We start from the raw sequence: 16593 nt of genomic DNA, 5'->3' as shown, positions 1-16593 counted from the left end.
CTTCCCAAAATTTCAAAGCACTTTCTTAACCTCTTCCATTTCTGTACCTTTCTCTCATTGGAAGTAGCTTTCACTCTTGCTTTAGGGAACTTTTCACAGACAAGCAAAGAACTATACAATTCCACAGAGTTCCTGGGGAGAGAAGATCATTGAGACGTGGATACTGGGGGCCAGTTAAACTAAGTCACATCATGACCAAGTGACTCACTTCCAAACATCAACCCATGACAAGTAACTTTTCAAATTTCATATCTCAAAACCCTTGCAGAATATACGTTTAGGCACACAAGTTTATGCATTAATGACAGAAACAGAAACTCTGAAAAAACCATGATCTTCTGAATATCCTTTTTATTTCTATTCCTATTTTCAGCTGTGCTGGGGAGAGTGTTGACCACAAGTGTATGAATTTTAGAAACACTCAAGTAACATCTCTCCAAAGAGCCATATGCACTGTGCTCAGATTGTCCTGTCAAAGTTATATGAGTGTAGGTAACCTTGAGAATTCCTTACCTGAACAATAAAATGTCTTAGTTGTATGCTTCACTGTAAATTTAGTTTTTAAGTGTTCTTATCTGATATGCTTACATCAGCATCTTGCCTTGACAGATAATTTTCTATGATAATCTTAAATAATTGTGTAAATAGATCTCTAATGCCTTGTTTTATTTATAATTTGTCCCAGCTGTAGGCATTCAGATGAAGCTTGAATTTTTCCAAAGGAAGTTCTGGACTGCCAGCAGACAGGTAAGTTATAATCAGCATGTTGAAGCATTAGCAACACTGTTATTATACAGGTGTTCACATTTGAGTACCCAGAGACTAAAAGTGCCAGATTTCCGATGAATGTTTGTAAAATGAACTGCTGGGCTGCTCAGGTTACCTTTCATTTCAGTGCAAAATAAAGGACTGACAGCATGTTAGACACCACATGCTGAGAAAGCAGAGAATTCGCTCCTGAAAACAGCTGTAATTGTGAGACCAAAATAGTGACTGCCTTAAAGAGAAATTTTTCTTCTAAATATCAAGGACTTTTGTGAATTTGCATAGTGACTTTTAAAAAATCTTATGATGCCCAATTATTTGTGAATCTCTTTATTTCATTTTTGAAGGATTCTGCATAGCTGGGTTATACTAAGCATGCATCTGCTTTCTTTGGCGAGGGCTTCTCTGCCTTGGATAATCTGGGAACATTCTTTACTTGCACTGTGTATTCTATACTAAGTAATATCAGTGGTGTTTGTTCAGTAACGCAGCAGGAATGGCAACACATAAGATGTTTCCATCTGTCCAAGTCTATATGTTGAGATGGTATATAGTTTCTCAAATGAAAATACTTTAGGAATTTATGCATCAAGAACACAGAAGTTTTTAAAAAGTCAGTGGGAAATAATTTAAAATGAAATAAATAATTATATTTCTTGTTACTGAAAGATTTGAGGTCTTAGAAAGATATCACTATTGAATAAAGCATAAATTAACATGGACAACATAAATTAAAATGAAAAAGAACCAGGTTACTCCTAAGTTGTTTTTTTTTTCTAATTCTTTATTGAATTTGTTACAGTATTTCTCTGCTTTATGTTTTGGTGTTTTGGCTGCAAGGCATGTGAGGTTTTAGCTCCCCACCCAGGGATCGAACTCGCAATCCCTGCATTGGAAAGCGAAGTCTTAACCACTGGACTGCCAAGGAAGTCCCCCAAATTAGCTTTTATATTAGTGTCTGGGGCTGGTACTCATCCTAGAGAGGATGGGCAGATTCATCCTGGAGCATTCCCTTTGGATGAAACAGGCTAGGACTTTGATGGACTGTCCTGCAGTAACCAGGTGGCAGCCTTAGCAGATGCTGGTGTGTCCAAATGACATGTTTCCTTTTGTTTCCGCCTCACCTCACAGTGCGCCTCTCTGGATGGTAAATGCTCTATCAGCTGTGACGATGAGGTATGGTGGTCTCCTGGGCCTGTGTCTGCTCTGATCAAGTTGGGGCCGGTCGGGGGCGGTGGCTGAATGACTGAGGGTGCTTTCTCACAGGGAGAATGTCTCACAGAGCCAGTTTTAAGAGATTGCGTATGAACTAGTCTCCAAAAACCCAAGGACATTTGCTTTGTTTCTTTCTCTTTCTTCTCCCAATCAGATAGTTTTGGAGAGCTGGGGAAGTATGATTTAAATGTCCCATGAACAGCACGGTTGGGATTTTGGCATTTTATAGAACACAATACAAATTACTGGCATTTGAAACTCTCACTACAATTCTCAGAGTTTTCTACCAATGTGGTACCTCTTTTCATCTTCTTAACCACCTAGTGAAATGGATTGGAATATATGTCCCACTTTGCAAAGGGGGAAACTGAGCATCAGGTAAATTAAATGTCTTGCTTAATTTCATGTAATAAAGAAGCTTAAAAATCCAAGTGTTGAAAACTCAGCATGGTGCATTCTAGCATACTGCTTCCCTTCTGCAGCTCCCTTTCCCTCCCTCCTTTCTTTCTCCTTATCTCACTCCCTCAGTCTTGGGAGGACAAATCTGAATTCCACACATGAGCAGTAGAATAAAAAAGATATACCACTGTCCCAAGTTTGACCATCAGATTTAAGTTTTTATAGCATCCAGTCCCATGTACCTTCTGCCCCACATCTTAGATCAACCACATGTGAAGTAGCATTTCACCTTGGCTCAGGCAGCCTTCTCTCTCTGAGTCAGCCAAACCATTAGTCAATGCATAAAGTGGAGCTTATAAATGATCACTCATTTTCATTCCTTCTAGTTACCACAGGGATTAAATAAATCCTAACCAAACATAATTCCAACACAGAAAATATGGATTAGAAGTATATTTCAAAAAACAGGCAAACAAAAAGGCAAGTAAAGAAATATAAAAGAGGGAGTATAGGGTGAAGGTAAAGTACAAAACACTCAGTCCTTAAATATCGGGCAGTTAAAAAAACATCGTAATAGCTGTATGAGTTACTACTATTCACAGAGTAAAAGCAAAAGCCCAACTTTTCCTGACCATTAGATCAAAAATAATTTTCCCAAAGGAAAGAGTACCCTGTGATGTTTTATGACCAGTACCCTTTCAGTAAGTTTGGGAATGCCATTCATAGGCTAGTCAAGTGGCTTCAAACCTCTCCTCTGTTTTTGAGGCATTACTTGTCTTATTGTAATGCTCAGTTCAAGACAACACAGCTCAACAGTAGCATTGATTAATCAGTGTCACGAGGCCCTGTGTTAAGCTACTAACTCCACTTTGTGTTAAAAGAATGGAGGACAATTGGTTGGTTAGATGGGTGACTGAATGGATGGTTGGTGGGATTGATGGTGTTCTGGATAGCTGGTTGGTTGACTGACTGGTTTCTGGTTGATTGATTGGATGGACAAATAGTTGGTTGAACAATTTAATGAATAAAGTCAGAGGTGGTAATCTTCCTACAGCCTAACACTGCCTCTGTGCATCCTCATACATAAAAATAAGTGGAAAATGGATTCCCACTTAGAGTTAGAAAAGTGCAATATATGGTAGTTGTTCTGTGAATGCTTTCACAGGTGGTCTAGCATAGCGGTTAAAGGTACAGGCTGTGGAGGCAAGAGTCGCTTCCAACTGTGGCTCTGAAAGTAATAAGCCTTGCCTTAGTTTCCCCAGCTATACAATAGGGACAGAAACACCCCCAGAGTCATGGTGAGGATGAGTGAGATAATATATGGAAACTTTAGAGCACAGCTCTTGTCCTGTGGCAAGCCCTCAATAGACTTTAGCTATCATGAAAATGTCTGCAGATACATGTTTCCCTTAGAGTAGTGGTTCACTGAACCTAAAACCTCAGGTGGCAGCCACATGCACACTTGAGTCCCTTGGGCATAGTAAGCACAAGGTAGGATACCTTCCTCACTGCTAATATCTGCTTTAATAGCCTTGGGGATGGAGCCTCATTAAGATACCATTTTGAAGGTTCATACCTTGAAAATTAAGTGTGGCATAGGCTGGATTGCTGAACTTGATCAGATGCTCAAATGTCCCCATTTTGCCCTTTAAAGCTATCATCCATTTCCCATTTTGACTCTAAAGTTTTGGCTTCAGGCACCTACTTGACGTAGTTTTAAAAGGAAAAGCCAGGCCCCTTTCCATCCTTTCAGCAGACTCTTTCCATGTGTCATTCCCTTTCATAGCTTTTAATTAAGTCTTTGAGACCATGTCCTTCCACTCCTCCAACTGCCCTCAAGTGATCAGGTCCCCATTAAAAACAGCTGTGGGGGCTCATTAAGTTCACGTGCTTCTGGCTTCTCTTCTCTACTGAAGACCTGGCACAACTCCCACACGCTTATCAGACACACTTTGCCTCGGATCCGATCCAGTCCCTCTGTCTTGCCCTGCAGTGGCCTCCCTGGGCCCTTGACTTGAGTGTCCTGGGCTGCTGGGTGGAGTCAGTCTGGCCAGATGTCTTCCAGGCTTATAGATACCTCTTCATGGAGGGCCTGGCCGTGGGCCTAACTGAGGACTTTAAGGAGCTTCATTCCACCCAAGGGGACTGTTAACTTCAGAACCTGAGAGGCAGCCTCTCTCACACTAACTCCTTCCTTCAGGACCTATTTACTGAGCCCTCCTGACATCCCTGGTACCTCCAGCCCCCGAGGAATCAATGGGATGCAGAGTCAGAGATGGACCCTGTCCTCCAGGAGCTAACTGGTTAGAAGGAGAGATGAGCACATGTGCTTATCAGCTGGCTTGCCTCCACAACCTCTTGCTACAAACTGTGTGACAACTTCTGTCTCCAAAAAAGTCAATTGGCAGCATTAAGATACTTATAAAGAGGGCACATAGTAGGTGCTAAATAGACACAAACATGGTTCTTTGGGGACTCATAATGCACCTTGCACCATGCTCAACAATTTGCACTCACTGGCCTACTTAATCTTCTCTCTGAAATAGTTGTTGCTGTCTCCATCATTCAGATAAGGAAACTGAGACTGGGAGTGTTAAAAGGCTTTTCTCAAAGTCATACTGGTTGCAAGTGTCCAAGTCTCTGATTCTCAAGCTAGTATCTTAGCCTCGGAGCTAATACTACCTTCCAGGTAACACAAGCTTAGTGCTGATGTTTCTCACTTCCAAGTACTCTTCCTCCCCAGTTTTCCTTACTATCTGTGACGGCCCAATTACCATGGCCTGGTTTGGGGCTCTAACCTCAGGTATCTTACCTAACCTGCCTTTGTGACCTGAAGTCAGACTTCTCTGAGCAATACTGAGGCAACAAATAGTTGAAGACAGTTGCCTTTTTTGTCACCAGCTCTTTATTTCTGCATTTTTCAAACAACTTCATCTTCAGATGTTTTGTCACAGGTGGCTATGGAATGGATGCTTGCCATGTCTGTCAAACTTAGGAGTTCCTGGTTTGCCCAAGCCCTTCAGCCTGTCATTCTGCCCTTGTCACAAAGGGATGGGCAGACTCCTGAGAAGTTTGGCTTAATTTCGGGCAGAAGTAGCATAGTGAGGGAAAGCCGACAAAATATTTCTTCTGTTTCCTTTTATTGGAGGAGGGAGAATGGAGAAGGCAATTAACTACTGTAAAGAGACATAGAGAAAACAATTTATCCAGACTAGAATCTGGCTAATTCTACTCTGATTCTTTCATAACGCAGCACTCTGCTCACTTAGCTTCAGGGGCCTTACTCCATTCCACTGTACTTCCCAATAATTTAATCCAAGTAGTTGTTGGCAAGGAGATGTTTATGAAGTCATCACAGTGACTGTATATCCCTAATGTAACAATATTGCCTGTAATGAAAATTAAATGACACCTTTCAGATTAAGGGACCCAGTTCTACCTCAGTGATGTAACACCTTTGCAAGGTTGACAATATTTGTTGCATACTGTCACTCCTGTTCCTTCCACACCGGATGAGAGTGGAAACAGAGGTTGATACCTGAGAAGTGAGTCTCCTAATGCCAGTCCAACGTGATTCCATGCAGTGCTATCTATTATAAGGGGCACGAGGTCATCATTTCCAAGAAATGAGGGTGGGGAAAGAACCAAATATTTATGTCAAATTATGAAACATTTTATTGAAGCTTCATCTCTAAGTAGAGTGGAAATGGTGAAATATATTTACTTTACTTAACAAATTTAAACTTAATAAATTTATAACTGTAGTCATATCCTAGTTCTATTAACAAACAACGTGTTTGGTTTGGGAGTGGGGAGTATAATATTTTGGATAAAATTATAAAAATCAAAATATTTAATCTTTCACTTTATTTTTTATTTCCTCAAAGTGATCACAAGGGAGGTCAAATATAGTGGAGTTTAAACAGTTTCACCAGGAGCTTCTCTATATCTCTTCCTTTTGAAATCATTTTCTCTGGAAGCATCTTTCATGTTATTGGTGGTGATGTTTTGTCTTTTCTGAGTGTTTTACCTCTTATGGGTACTAATGTGCCAGTGGCTTCATGTGTGATTGGGGCTGATCTCCAGTATCACCCTCATGGACTTCAGGAAATTTTGCTTCTTTCCCAAGATTTTCAGTTGCCTTGGGTTTGTCTTATATTGTCTAATATTTGCAGAGAAAGACTGACCACAAAGTTATAGGTCTGATAGCAGTAATACCAATTGACTAGGGATATTTGAGTAGGAATTTATTTTATAGTTAGGGATGGAGGGTAAGTTATGATGACTTTGGATTCTCTACACAATTGTAAGGATTTGGAAAGTCAATATAAGGAGGCCACTCCTGTGCTCAGCAGGTAGTTTTATTGATTGAATGGAGGTTAACCTCCCTTTGCATCAAGGTCTATATCTCCAATTTGTCTCATATGATCCAATGAACTTAAAATTACATTTAAATCTGCACATACCTCGTGGCTGCCATGTTGGACAGCCGGGCTCTGAGAGTGCTGTGTCCTACGGAAGGGGGACATTTGTCAGGACTCCCAGCTGGACCAATGTAGTGTCCGTGCAGCCCAGAGCTTCTTTGAAGAACAAGAGTGTGGCCTTCATCTGGCCCCTTTGAATAACCGAGAGAAACTTGCTCACCAAAGGAGCCAGTTCTTTTCTGAAAGGTGCTAGCAAGGGTTTTAATTTCCTGCCAAATCTCCACCATTGCCTACTAATAAAGGATGCATCTTTCTAACTAGCTTACTGCTGTACTGTTGTGTCTCGCTAGAATCAACTCCGTGGATAAGTAAATGTCCCAGAAAAAAAAAACATCCCTGCAGTGGCCTGGAGTTAGGGGACTTTAGCTCAGGGTAAAGATATGTTACAAATTAAATGTTGCAGTCGGTATGTAAAGCTGCAATAAATAGAAACTGAGTTACATCAAGGACGGAATTAAACCTTAAATTTAAACTCCACAGCACTGTAATTAAAACTTAGCCTGTAGCAAATCATTCACTTGAGATTAAAGTAGTGTGGGGGAAGCAGAGGTTTGGGCTTACCTTGCTACAATTTATAAGTCTGAGCTACCAAAAGCTAACAGCCCTGCCCCCAAATCCAGCTCCCAATTAAAAACACAGTTTGAAAACCTTTAGGAGGCCTGAGGGGCCCCTTTAACAGAAGTCTGCCCCTTCCCCCCTGCCTAAGTCTATGAACAAATTAAAAAATATTACCTGGTCCCCTGATGGTCTTCTGAGCTGACACGGTGTTTTCATTAATACATCATTAGAGTAATGGCATTGTGCTGTCGTTTTGCTTTCAAAACAGCCTGCACTTCAACCACTGTTAATACAGGTTCAGAGGCCTCTGGACACTTTGTTCCTGGGAAATGTTATTCAGGTCATAGAAATTTTTAAAAAGGAAGACAAACTGTAATGAATAATTTTTAAATGCATTTTCTTTTTATCCCAATCTGGGATTTTCAAGGCTTGCTTAGTGTTTTAAGTTTATTTGTTAGTTTTGCAAAACAAGTGCTGGGGTAAGCTTAACTTTGGCCTTAACTCCAAGAGCCAGCTGGCATTTCCAGTTCCCCCAAAACAGCCTAAAATAGGTATCTCTCAGGTTGGAAGTACATCATTGCACATAAAAGCAGTCTGAGGACCCAAAGTTGAAACTGTGGTGTTTTTATTTTCTAGACTGTGAATTGTTACCTCATAGACAATAACGGATTTATTCTGGTATCTGAAGACTACACTCAGGTGAGTGAGGAATTTCTACCTACTTACAGTAAGGATCCCAGACTGTGCTTGGGTCAAGGGAAGTGAAATATGGTGTTGAAACTTTGAGACAATGATCTGTATTTAAGAGGTAATAGCAGGAGATTATAAAGCATTATTTCCACCCCTTGAAGAATGTCACAGCCTACTTCTCAGCAGGCCCCAAAGAGATTTTACCTCCAGGGAGGAGAGGAGGGGTGCAGAGCCCAGGGTCTGCTCTCTTACACATAAAATGTTCCATTTATAGAACTCTTTACCTCAAGTATAGAGGTGCCTGAAAGAGTTCAGGTAATTTTAAGGTTTCCTCCTTTTAATATTTTGATATTTTATCTTTATATATAATTTATACATCCACACAAATATATGTATGTATGTATGTCAACATAATTGTTCTTTATGGCTTTCTTTCTGGTTTTTCCTTTTTAAAAGTCAGTTATCTGAGTCCAAGGATTAACTTGGGTTCTCAACACTGAGGGCCAAGAATCCGCATGTAGATGAAGAATATTTTTCATTTGATCCAGCCGTGTGCAGTGTGGGGGCAGGAGGGAGAGATGGAAAGAAACCAAGCTAGGGTGCTCAGCAAAGAAAGCTCCACTTTTATTTGGAAATCAAAGTAAGAGTTAAAATCAATAGCATTGTAATAGAGAAACATGAGTTTCTCCTTTAAAACTTGGTGCCTGAAAGCTTTCTCTGCAGTTAATGAAATTAGCATGTTAAAGTCAAATCCAAATCAGTTTAGCCATATGGTATAGGAAAGAAACACCAGAGGTGGAGGCAGATGGTTTCTGATGTGAGCTCTCTTCCTTAACTCGATTTGGGATATTGGGTACATCCCTTAACTCGCCAGGACTCCTGGTGGGTTCTATGAACGGAGGATGGTTGACTACAGAAGTCTTCTTCTAACTCTGATACTTGAGGATGCTAGCATTTGATGAGGTTTCATTTACATCATTTAAAATGTTTCAGTAGCCAACAGTGTGATAGACCCATTAATGCCTAATAAATTAGTTAATTGTCCGTTAAGTATGGCTCCTTAGGGTCTGAGCTCAGTGGCTTGTTAGTCTGTGAACTCTGGCTCCAGGTAACATGTGGAACTGTGCTTCGGCTTTCCCTCCTACCTGTGAGAATGTTGTGGGATTTTAAATGTGCCTTTGCTGCTGCTGCTGCTAAGTCACTTCAGTCGTGTCCGACTCTGTGCGACCCCATAGACAGCAGGCCACCAGGCTCCCCCGTCCCTGGGGTTCTCCAGGCAAGAACACTGGAGTGGGTTGCCATTTCCTTCTCCAGTGCATGAAAGTGAAAAGTCAAAGTGAAGTCGCTCAGTCGTGTCTGACTCCTCGCGATCCCATGAACTGCAGTCTACCAGGCTCCTCCATCCCTGGGATTTTCGAGGCATTTGGTCGATGGTAATCGCATAGTTGAGACTCAGACTGCTCACACATGGTCTCCTCGGATGCTGGACGTCACTGCATGTTGAACAGTTGGTGGACATTAGATAGGAAGGAGAAGCACGTGAGATGTGGTCAGTTTCTTGGGAGCAGGAGTGGCCATAGGCCTATGGTAATGTGCCCCTGTGTCTGGGAGGAGTGAGAACCCAAATTAATCCCCTGTGAAGACGAGCTCTGTCGTCCTGCCGTAATCATGGAGGGCTGAGATGAGAACCTGATCCTGGGGGGGACAACATGGCAGATGTCTTTAAGGGGTGAGTCTTGGACAAGCCAACGCAATGAGCCACTGGAATAGTGGCCTCTCCTAAGCCACAGCCACTACATGTGGCCTCTGCTCCCTCCTTTACTCCTGGGTAGAATAGCCCACGGAGCCTGCCCTGCCTCAGCTTGTTTGATGTCTGGTTCCTGCACCCCAATGAGGTTAATTCTTCTTCATCTAACAACCAGTTCCATTGACACTGGCGTATTTACACACAGGAAATGCACATGTCCTTCTTGCTCCCAACAGCAGCACATACCCACAGAGTTTGCCAAAAGTTCAAATTTCCCTGGAGTGAAAAAGGCAGTGCTCCATCTTCAGTCAGTGAAATGTCATTTCCTTCTTTCCTCCTCTTTCCTGACTTTTTGGCAAAGCCTGTATGTGCCTTTCTGCCTGAAAACTCCTAAGAGCCTGCTTGAGGTCACACCATTACAAGGAAATTAGGATTTAATTAATACAAAGTCTCTGGACTTTATGTAGGAGCTTCCCCAGGGGCTCCGCAGTGAAGAATCTGCCTGCCAATGCAGGAGACACAGGCCCAATCTTTAGGTCGGGAAGATCCCCTGGAGAAGGACATGGCAACCCACTCCAGTATTCTTGCTGGGAAAATCCCATAGACAGAAAGCCTGGAAGGTGACAGTCTGGGGGGTTGCAAAGAGTTGGGCATGAATGAGCACATAGGCACATGCGGAATTTGTGTGATTTGGGCTCTGAGTATAATGCCCTCTACTCTCCGCCACATAAGACACAAATTCTGAGAGCACCCACAGTAGAGTTGGGGATGCTCTACTGGTCTGCACTGGCCCCTTCCAGTCTGTTGGCAGAGGAAGGCTGTTGGTCCAAGCTCTGTTCTGCCATGTTGGATACATCTTCCCCCTTGGCTCCAGGAGTCTGGAGGGATGCCCGAGGATGTTAATCCTTCATTCCACCATTCAGAGTTTGCAAATCTCGGCCAACACCAAGAATTAGACTTGGAGAAGCATAAGCTTATCCCTGGGGGAGTGCCCTGAAGACAGTCCCAGAGCTGGAGTCAGCCATTGGAAGTCTGATTGGCCGAGCCTTCTCTTCCCAGATCTGGACAGCTTTATTCTTGGTCAACATATTAGCTGCCTATGGACAAAATGAAGGTGCTCCTCAGAAAGTGACTTACAGAAAGGATGTTTTTTCCACTGTAGGAAATTTATAGAGCCGATGAAGAAGACTGCTGTATATCCCTAAACAGGTCATTTAGGAATTATAAACAGTTCTTTTTCTTACTGCCTAGGAAGCCCTTTCACAGTGTGTTTCTGTCTGTATGAAGTAGTGTTTTACTCCCAAGGAATTGAGAGCAGATTAATGCCTACTGCCTCCTTCCAAGAGTGTGTGTGCACGTGCTGCTACATGCGTGTGTATGTGCACATATGTGCACCCGTGTGCATGTGTGTGTTATTTCCGGCACTTAGCACGTGTTACGCAATGCCACTCTTAGCCCACCCCCCACCCCTGCCATGTATTTGAAACATCCACATCTGCTTATTTGTTCGCTCTGTAATCCCATAACTTCTCAAGACTATTAAGACCTTTTCCATGTTTATGTTAACAGTAGTCCTGAAAACCTCCTTTTGCCCTTGTCAGCTCCAGGACACAAACTGTGTCCATTTTTATCTCTTCTCTGGTATTTGGGCGCATTATTTATCTACACTTCCTCTTGGATCGTCTTTTCTTCCCCACAGACTGGAGACTTTTTTGGTGAGGTGGAGGGAGCTGTGATGAACAAATTGTTAACAATGGGCTCCTTTAAAAGGTAAGGATTTTACGGTTCCTTGCCCTACCCCCCAACCCCACCCCCCGAGAAAGGTTGCCTAAATAAAATAAAACAAACCAAGGTCAAATAAAGCAAGCCCAGACTTGACCCCATGGCTGTGTTCATGTTCCAGAAGATCTCCTGAAATTTGATGCCTTTAGCATGAGTGTTAAGTCTCAGAAACTCAGCTCACAATGCGTTCCCTGTTCCCCTAGCATAGCATTTACTAGAGGCTGGTCCTGAAGTCAGGGCCTGGACTGGAAGGAGATTATATTGGTCTGAAGCAAGTGATTGCAGAGAAGTAGGAAACATTTTCATCTGGTCAAAAAAGGAAGAGAGTGTCTTGTCTCACACTGACAAACTGGTGAAACTTGCTAGAAATGTGGAACTCAAAGATGGAAAGTGATGTTTAGAGACTCGATATAATTTTAGAAAATCAAGTAAAAATTCACAAAACATGCTCCCAGATGGAGGTAAGTTTAAATCTACTGCTAGAACACAGCCGAGAGGTTTCAGAATTCATGGTAGGGACCACTCAGTTGAGTTGCAAGGGCTCTTGTTGACTCTGAGTGAAGCGCACAGCCCTGTGTCCCTCATGGGCAGTCCAGCATACCTGTGGGAACACCAGAGCTGATGGGAAAGGACGTCGCCCTGCACGACCAGGATGCCTGGGATGTCCCCCCAGGAGTCAATTCTTCCTCGCCTCAGCCTCCCAGGGAGAGTGGTGGCCTCTGAAGTGGTACTTTCGTGGACATATTTGATTCTGTTAAATATATAATATCAGGAAATACAAGGATGGAACCCAGCTCGCCTGTGAGAACTATCGCACATAGGTTGCCAGTGGGAAAGACAGTCCCCAAGTTTATTACTCCCCTGCAGCTGAATGGACAGGAAGTGTTAGCTCAGGAAATCAGACTTTTAAGCTAGTCAATAAGACCAACTGAGTGCTGTGCTGAAAGCAGGGAATTCAAAAATGATGACCCAATTTTTGAGATTCTGTAGCTTGTTTGTGCCAGAAAGAGGGAAACAAGAAATGATATGTTAAAATGGCATAACTCCAGCACTTCTGCAACCTCTGACACACTTGCTTTCCAGCCTGCCTGAGTGTTCACCCCTGCTAGATTCCCTCTTTAAAATTCAAGTACATTTTTTGCCAGGAGTCATTGTGCATAAGCTTGAAAATTGGGCATGGAGCTGGACAGGGGCTGCTGTGCTGGGTTGTCTGCCGTCCGAGGTGCCCCTGACTTCTTGTGTCTTTACATGGATGTGTACATTTGTGTTGCGTTAGCTTGTTTTCAACGTGGTGGGGGTAGGGAGAGACAAAAGAGGGAGAATAATCACACACGTGTTTCTCATTTGAAAGCATATTTTTCAACTTTTTTTTTTTTTTTTTTAGCAAAATTACTTTTCTTCCCCCTCTTCCCTCTTGGATATTCCTTTCAAACAGTTTGGTGGGAGAGAGGAAAGGTTGAAGCAGTATTTTAAGTTCCTAGATTTCTCATTACTGTGGGTGAAGTATGAATGACTTGAATTTAGAGCTTTCTTCTACAAAAGTGGCTAACATCTGAGAAAAGGGGAAGGCTGGGACTCTCTCTTCGATTTTAACAGCAAGTGCTGTCATCCAGGAATTACCTGACAAACCTCCTAGGCCTCTTTGAAAGCCCCCTCATGAGGCCAGGACAGAAATTAGAGTTTGAGATTTGAAGTCAGATGGATTGGGTTCAAATCCAGGCTCTTGACATTTTCTAGCTGCATGGCTCAGAGTTAGTCATGTTACCACCCCAAGCTTTGGTTTCCTTACATGAAAATTGAAGATGCTAATAATAATTACTTGCAAAGGTTTCTGTCAGAGTTAAGGAGATAATAATAAACATAAAGTTCTGACACAGTGCCTGGCATATATTAAAGGCTCCATAATTGCTAGCTGCTGCTAGGATTTTTGTTGCTGTGGATCTTTGATTTTCCTTTTTTACCTTGCACCAGATGAATTTTTTTTAATTCACATATTTCACAAGAGGCTTTCCATGACACCTGGCAGTGGGGTCTCCATCCAGTATTGGGGTACTGCCATCCTTTTGGAACTCAAACATTCATGCCCTTGCCTTTTCCAGCATGCTTACTCAGAGAGTAAGGTTGATAGTCCTTTTTATCAGAAAAAGTCTGTATTTCAGAAGCCCTGAAAAGATGTAGCTGAAAATAATGGTGTGCTGTCAGGCACCATATTTAACTGCACCCCACTCCCGAACACAGGGTTCATGGAGGCTGAGTTGCTTTGGTGACATGGCTGAGCCCTGGTAAAGGTCAAGGTCCATTCACCTAGTTGACCTGCCATCTCAGCATCTTGGACAGCGCACCCTGGTAAAAAGTTTCTTCATTTGGTCTACTCATACCCAAGTTTCTTAAAGAAACTCCTTTCATACCCAAGAGCCCTGCAAACCATCTTCTTCAGAACAGCAGAGCTCAAAATGAAAAATGAATGCCATCTCCCTTTATCAGCCTCCTTTTATCTCTCCCCACTGATCCATAGTCACTGCCTCTCTCTCTAAAGCAAGACGATGCTTGCCTGCTTGGCATGGACTCTTTCTTTGGTTGCTTGGCCACTTACCGGGTGTCTTGATGGCTAGTCTACTTAGTGGTGCCATCAGAGGGAAAGTGCATCCGCTTGTGGTCTGCAGTGCCATGTGGGAGGAAGAGAAGTCACTGATTTGTGCAAACAAATTACCAACTTGAGGGAGCGTTGAGAAGGTTCTTCAGTTTCACGTGCAAGCAATCTAAGAGGGATAGTGGTCTCTCTTGGTTGCTTAGGCTGAGTCTTCGATTCGACCCTATCTACCCAGCTTATAGAAAACATAGTGCTCAGGGCCAGATAACATGCATGGCCTCAGCAATGTGAGAATAAGGCAGGTAGCAGTAGCTATCTTCCAGGAGCACCTACCACATACCAGGCCTCGGTTGCAAACAGATCTTAACTCTTGCAGTCCTTTCCAGCAACTCGAGAGACAGGTATAAACAGGACCAGTGCCTAATCTGCAGTGTCCAGTGCAAAATGAAAATGGGGGACTTTGCTCAAAAATTACTGAGAATTTCACAACAGCAAGAGCAGAGCAGTAAACAAGGCATGCAGCCCTTTTAAGTGGTAGGGCTCTGTGCAGTTACACAGGCCACATGCCCATGAAGCTGGATCGGTGTGTGTGTACGTGTGTGTGTGCTAGTTTCTCGGTCATGTCTGACTCTTTTCGACCCCATGGACTGTGGCCTACCAGGCTTCTCTGTCCGTAGAATTCTCCAGACAAGAATACTGGATTTGGTTGCCATTCCCTTCATATATATGTACATATATATATATATACAAGTGGAGCTTGGAAAGGTTAAGAACTTGTCTCCGTATAACAGAGTGATAAGAGAACTGGATGCAAAATCCTGCAGTCTAAGCAAGCACCGGGAGAATTTTCTAGCCTTTGCTTTTTACCTGGTTCGATATACAGTAGCATTGTGTAGTGCGTGGAGCTTCCTTCAGTTTTGTCTGAGACAAAGTGAAGCATAGCCAAGGAGGATGTTGGCTCAGCAGTAACTTATCTGGGTGAGCAGAACTTTCAGGAAGGGAGGCCAGCCGAATGATAAGATCACCCAGATTTCTTTTAACTGAAGTTGATAAATCATTAAACCAAGTCATGTTCCCAGGCTTCACATATTTTCTCATAAGATACCATATTCCTGGTCAGCTTTTTGTGTTTCAAACAGAGAACTTGAAATATTTCTTTATTCTTATCAGGGAAAGTAAATGAACTCCCTAAGTAGCCCTGACTCATTTAGGGCTTTTCATTTTAGCTGCTTTCTTTTAACTCAAGTTCATGTCCAGTAAGAGCTTGTATTTGTATTTCTCAGAAGCCATACTCCATGGCAGTGACATTGCCCTTTTCAAAACTACTGAAAGAATATCTGCTTTCAAAATATTCTTACTAGAATTTATTTATTTCCCTACCCCTTCTTGCCCCCAGTGATGCAAACTCAATGTCAAATATCTAGGGGGAAGTGAGAAAAAAATATATATAGCCAATCATAGGAGAGTCCAGGTTTCTGATAGGGTTTCTTTGATACAGGGGACTTGAACCATGAAGACTTCAGTTGAGCCTCAGAGTGGCCACTGTGTGAACTTGGACGGATTCCTCAGACTTTCTGAGCCGCAGTTTATTCGTCAGCAAAATAGGAATTTCAGTGAGATGGGAATTTTGTGAGACTCAATTAAAATAAGAGAAGTAAAAATGCTTTGCAAATTGCAAAGGTACTGCACAGAGGAGGTAAAAGATTAGCTGTCAGATGAGATCTCCAGATGTCTGAAATTTTTTTTTTCTTCTAATTTTCTCCTCTCCATTTTAAAATCACTAATAACCCCCCACTCCCAAAGTAGTCCCTACACATCAGTGGCCTCCACAGCCCAGCACTGTGGGTGGGTCTGTGGGCGTGAACTCCACCACCATCCCTGGAGAGCTTTGAGAACACACCTCTGCTTCAGCTGTGCCCCCACGAGATCCGTATTAAACTAGTCTGGGGATGGAGCATCCATGCGATTTGCAGGTACTGTCAGGATCAAGAAATACTAAGTTTAGTGCACCAGGGTTCGAGTCTAGGTGCTACCTACTTTGAAGCTTCCTGACGCTTGGCAACTTTAGCTCCGTAATTTTGGCCTCTTTTTTTTTTTTAACAGCAAAATGAAATCAAAAGAATGATTTTTATACCTGCAGTGAGAGTTAAATGGAATAACACATGCTTGTACCAAAGATCCCGGGGAAGGCAATGGCCCCCCACCTCAGTGCTCTTGCCTGGAAAATCCAATGGACGGAGGAGCCTGGTGGGCTGCACTCCATGGGGTCGCTAGGAGTCGGACACGACTAAGCGACTTCACTTTCACTTTTCACTTTTGTGCATTGGAGAAGGAAATGGCAACCCACTCCAGTATTCTTGCCT

General features: G+C 42.7%; 1 protein-coding gene across 2 annotated transcripts in view; it reads left to right on the top strand.

Moving 5' to 3' along the window:
- Positions 1-16593, top strand: part of CACNA2D3 (calcium voltage-gated channel auxiliary subunit alpha2delta 3) — an 870293-nt gene that overhangs the window by 780314 nt on the left and 73386 nt on the right. For both annotated transcript variants that reach the window (XM_018038437.1, XM_018038438.1), the window contains exons 28-31: positions 686-747; positions 1897-1941; positions 8058-8120; positions 11558-11628. In XM_018038437.1, coding sequence (XP_017893926.1) covers positions 686-747; positions 1897-1941; positions 8058-8120; positions 11558-11628 — 241 coding nt within the window. The remainder of the gene's footprint in view (positions 1-685; positions 748-1896; positions 1942-8057; positions 8121-11557; positions 11629-16593) is intronic.

This window comes from Capra hircus, chromosome 22 (assembly GCF_001704415.2).
Source record: "Capra hircus breed San Clemente chromosome 22, ASM170441v1, whole genome shotgun sequence".
Lineage (NCBI taxonomy): Eukaryota > Metazoa > Chordata > Mammalia > Artiodactyla > Bovidae > Capra > Capra hircus.
Note: the sequence above shows the minus strand (reverse complement) of the source record. Positions and strands in the feature narration are given on the sequence as shown.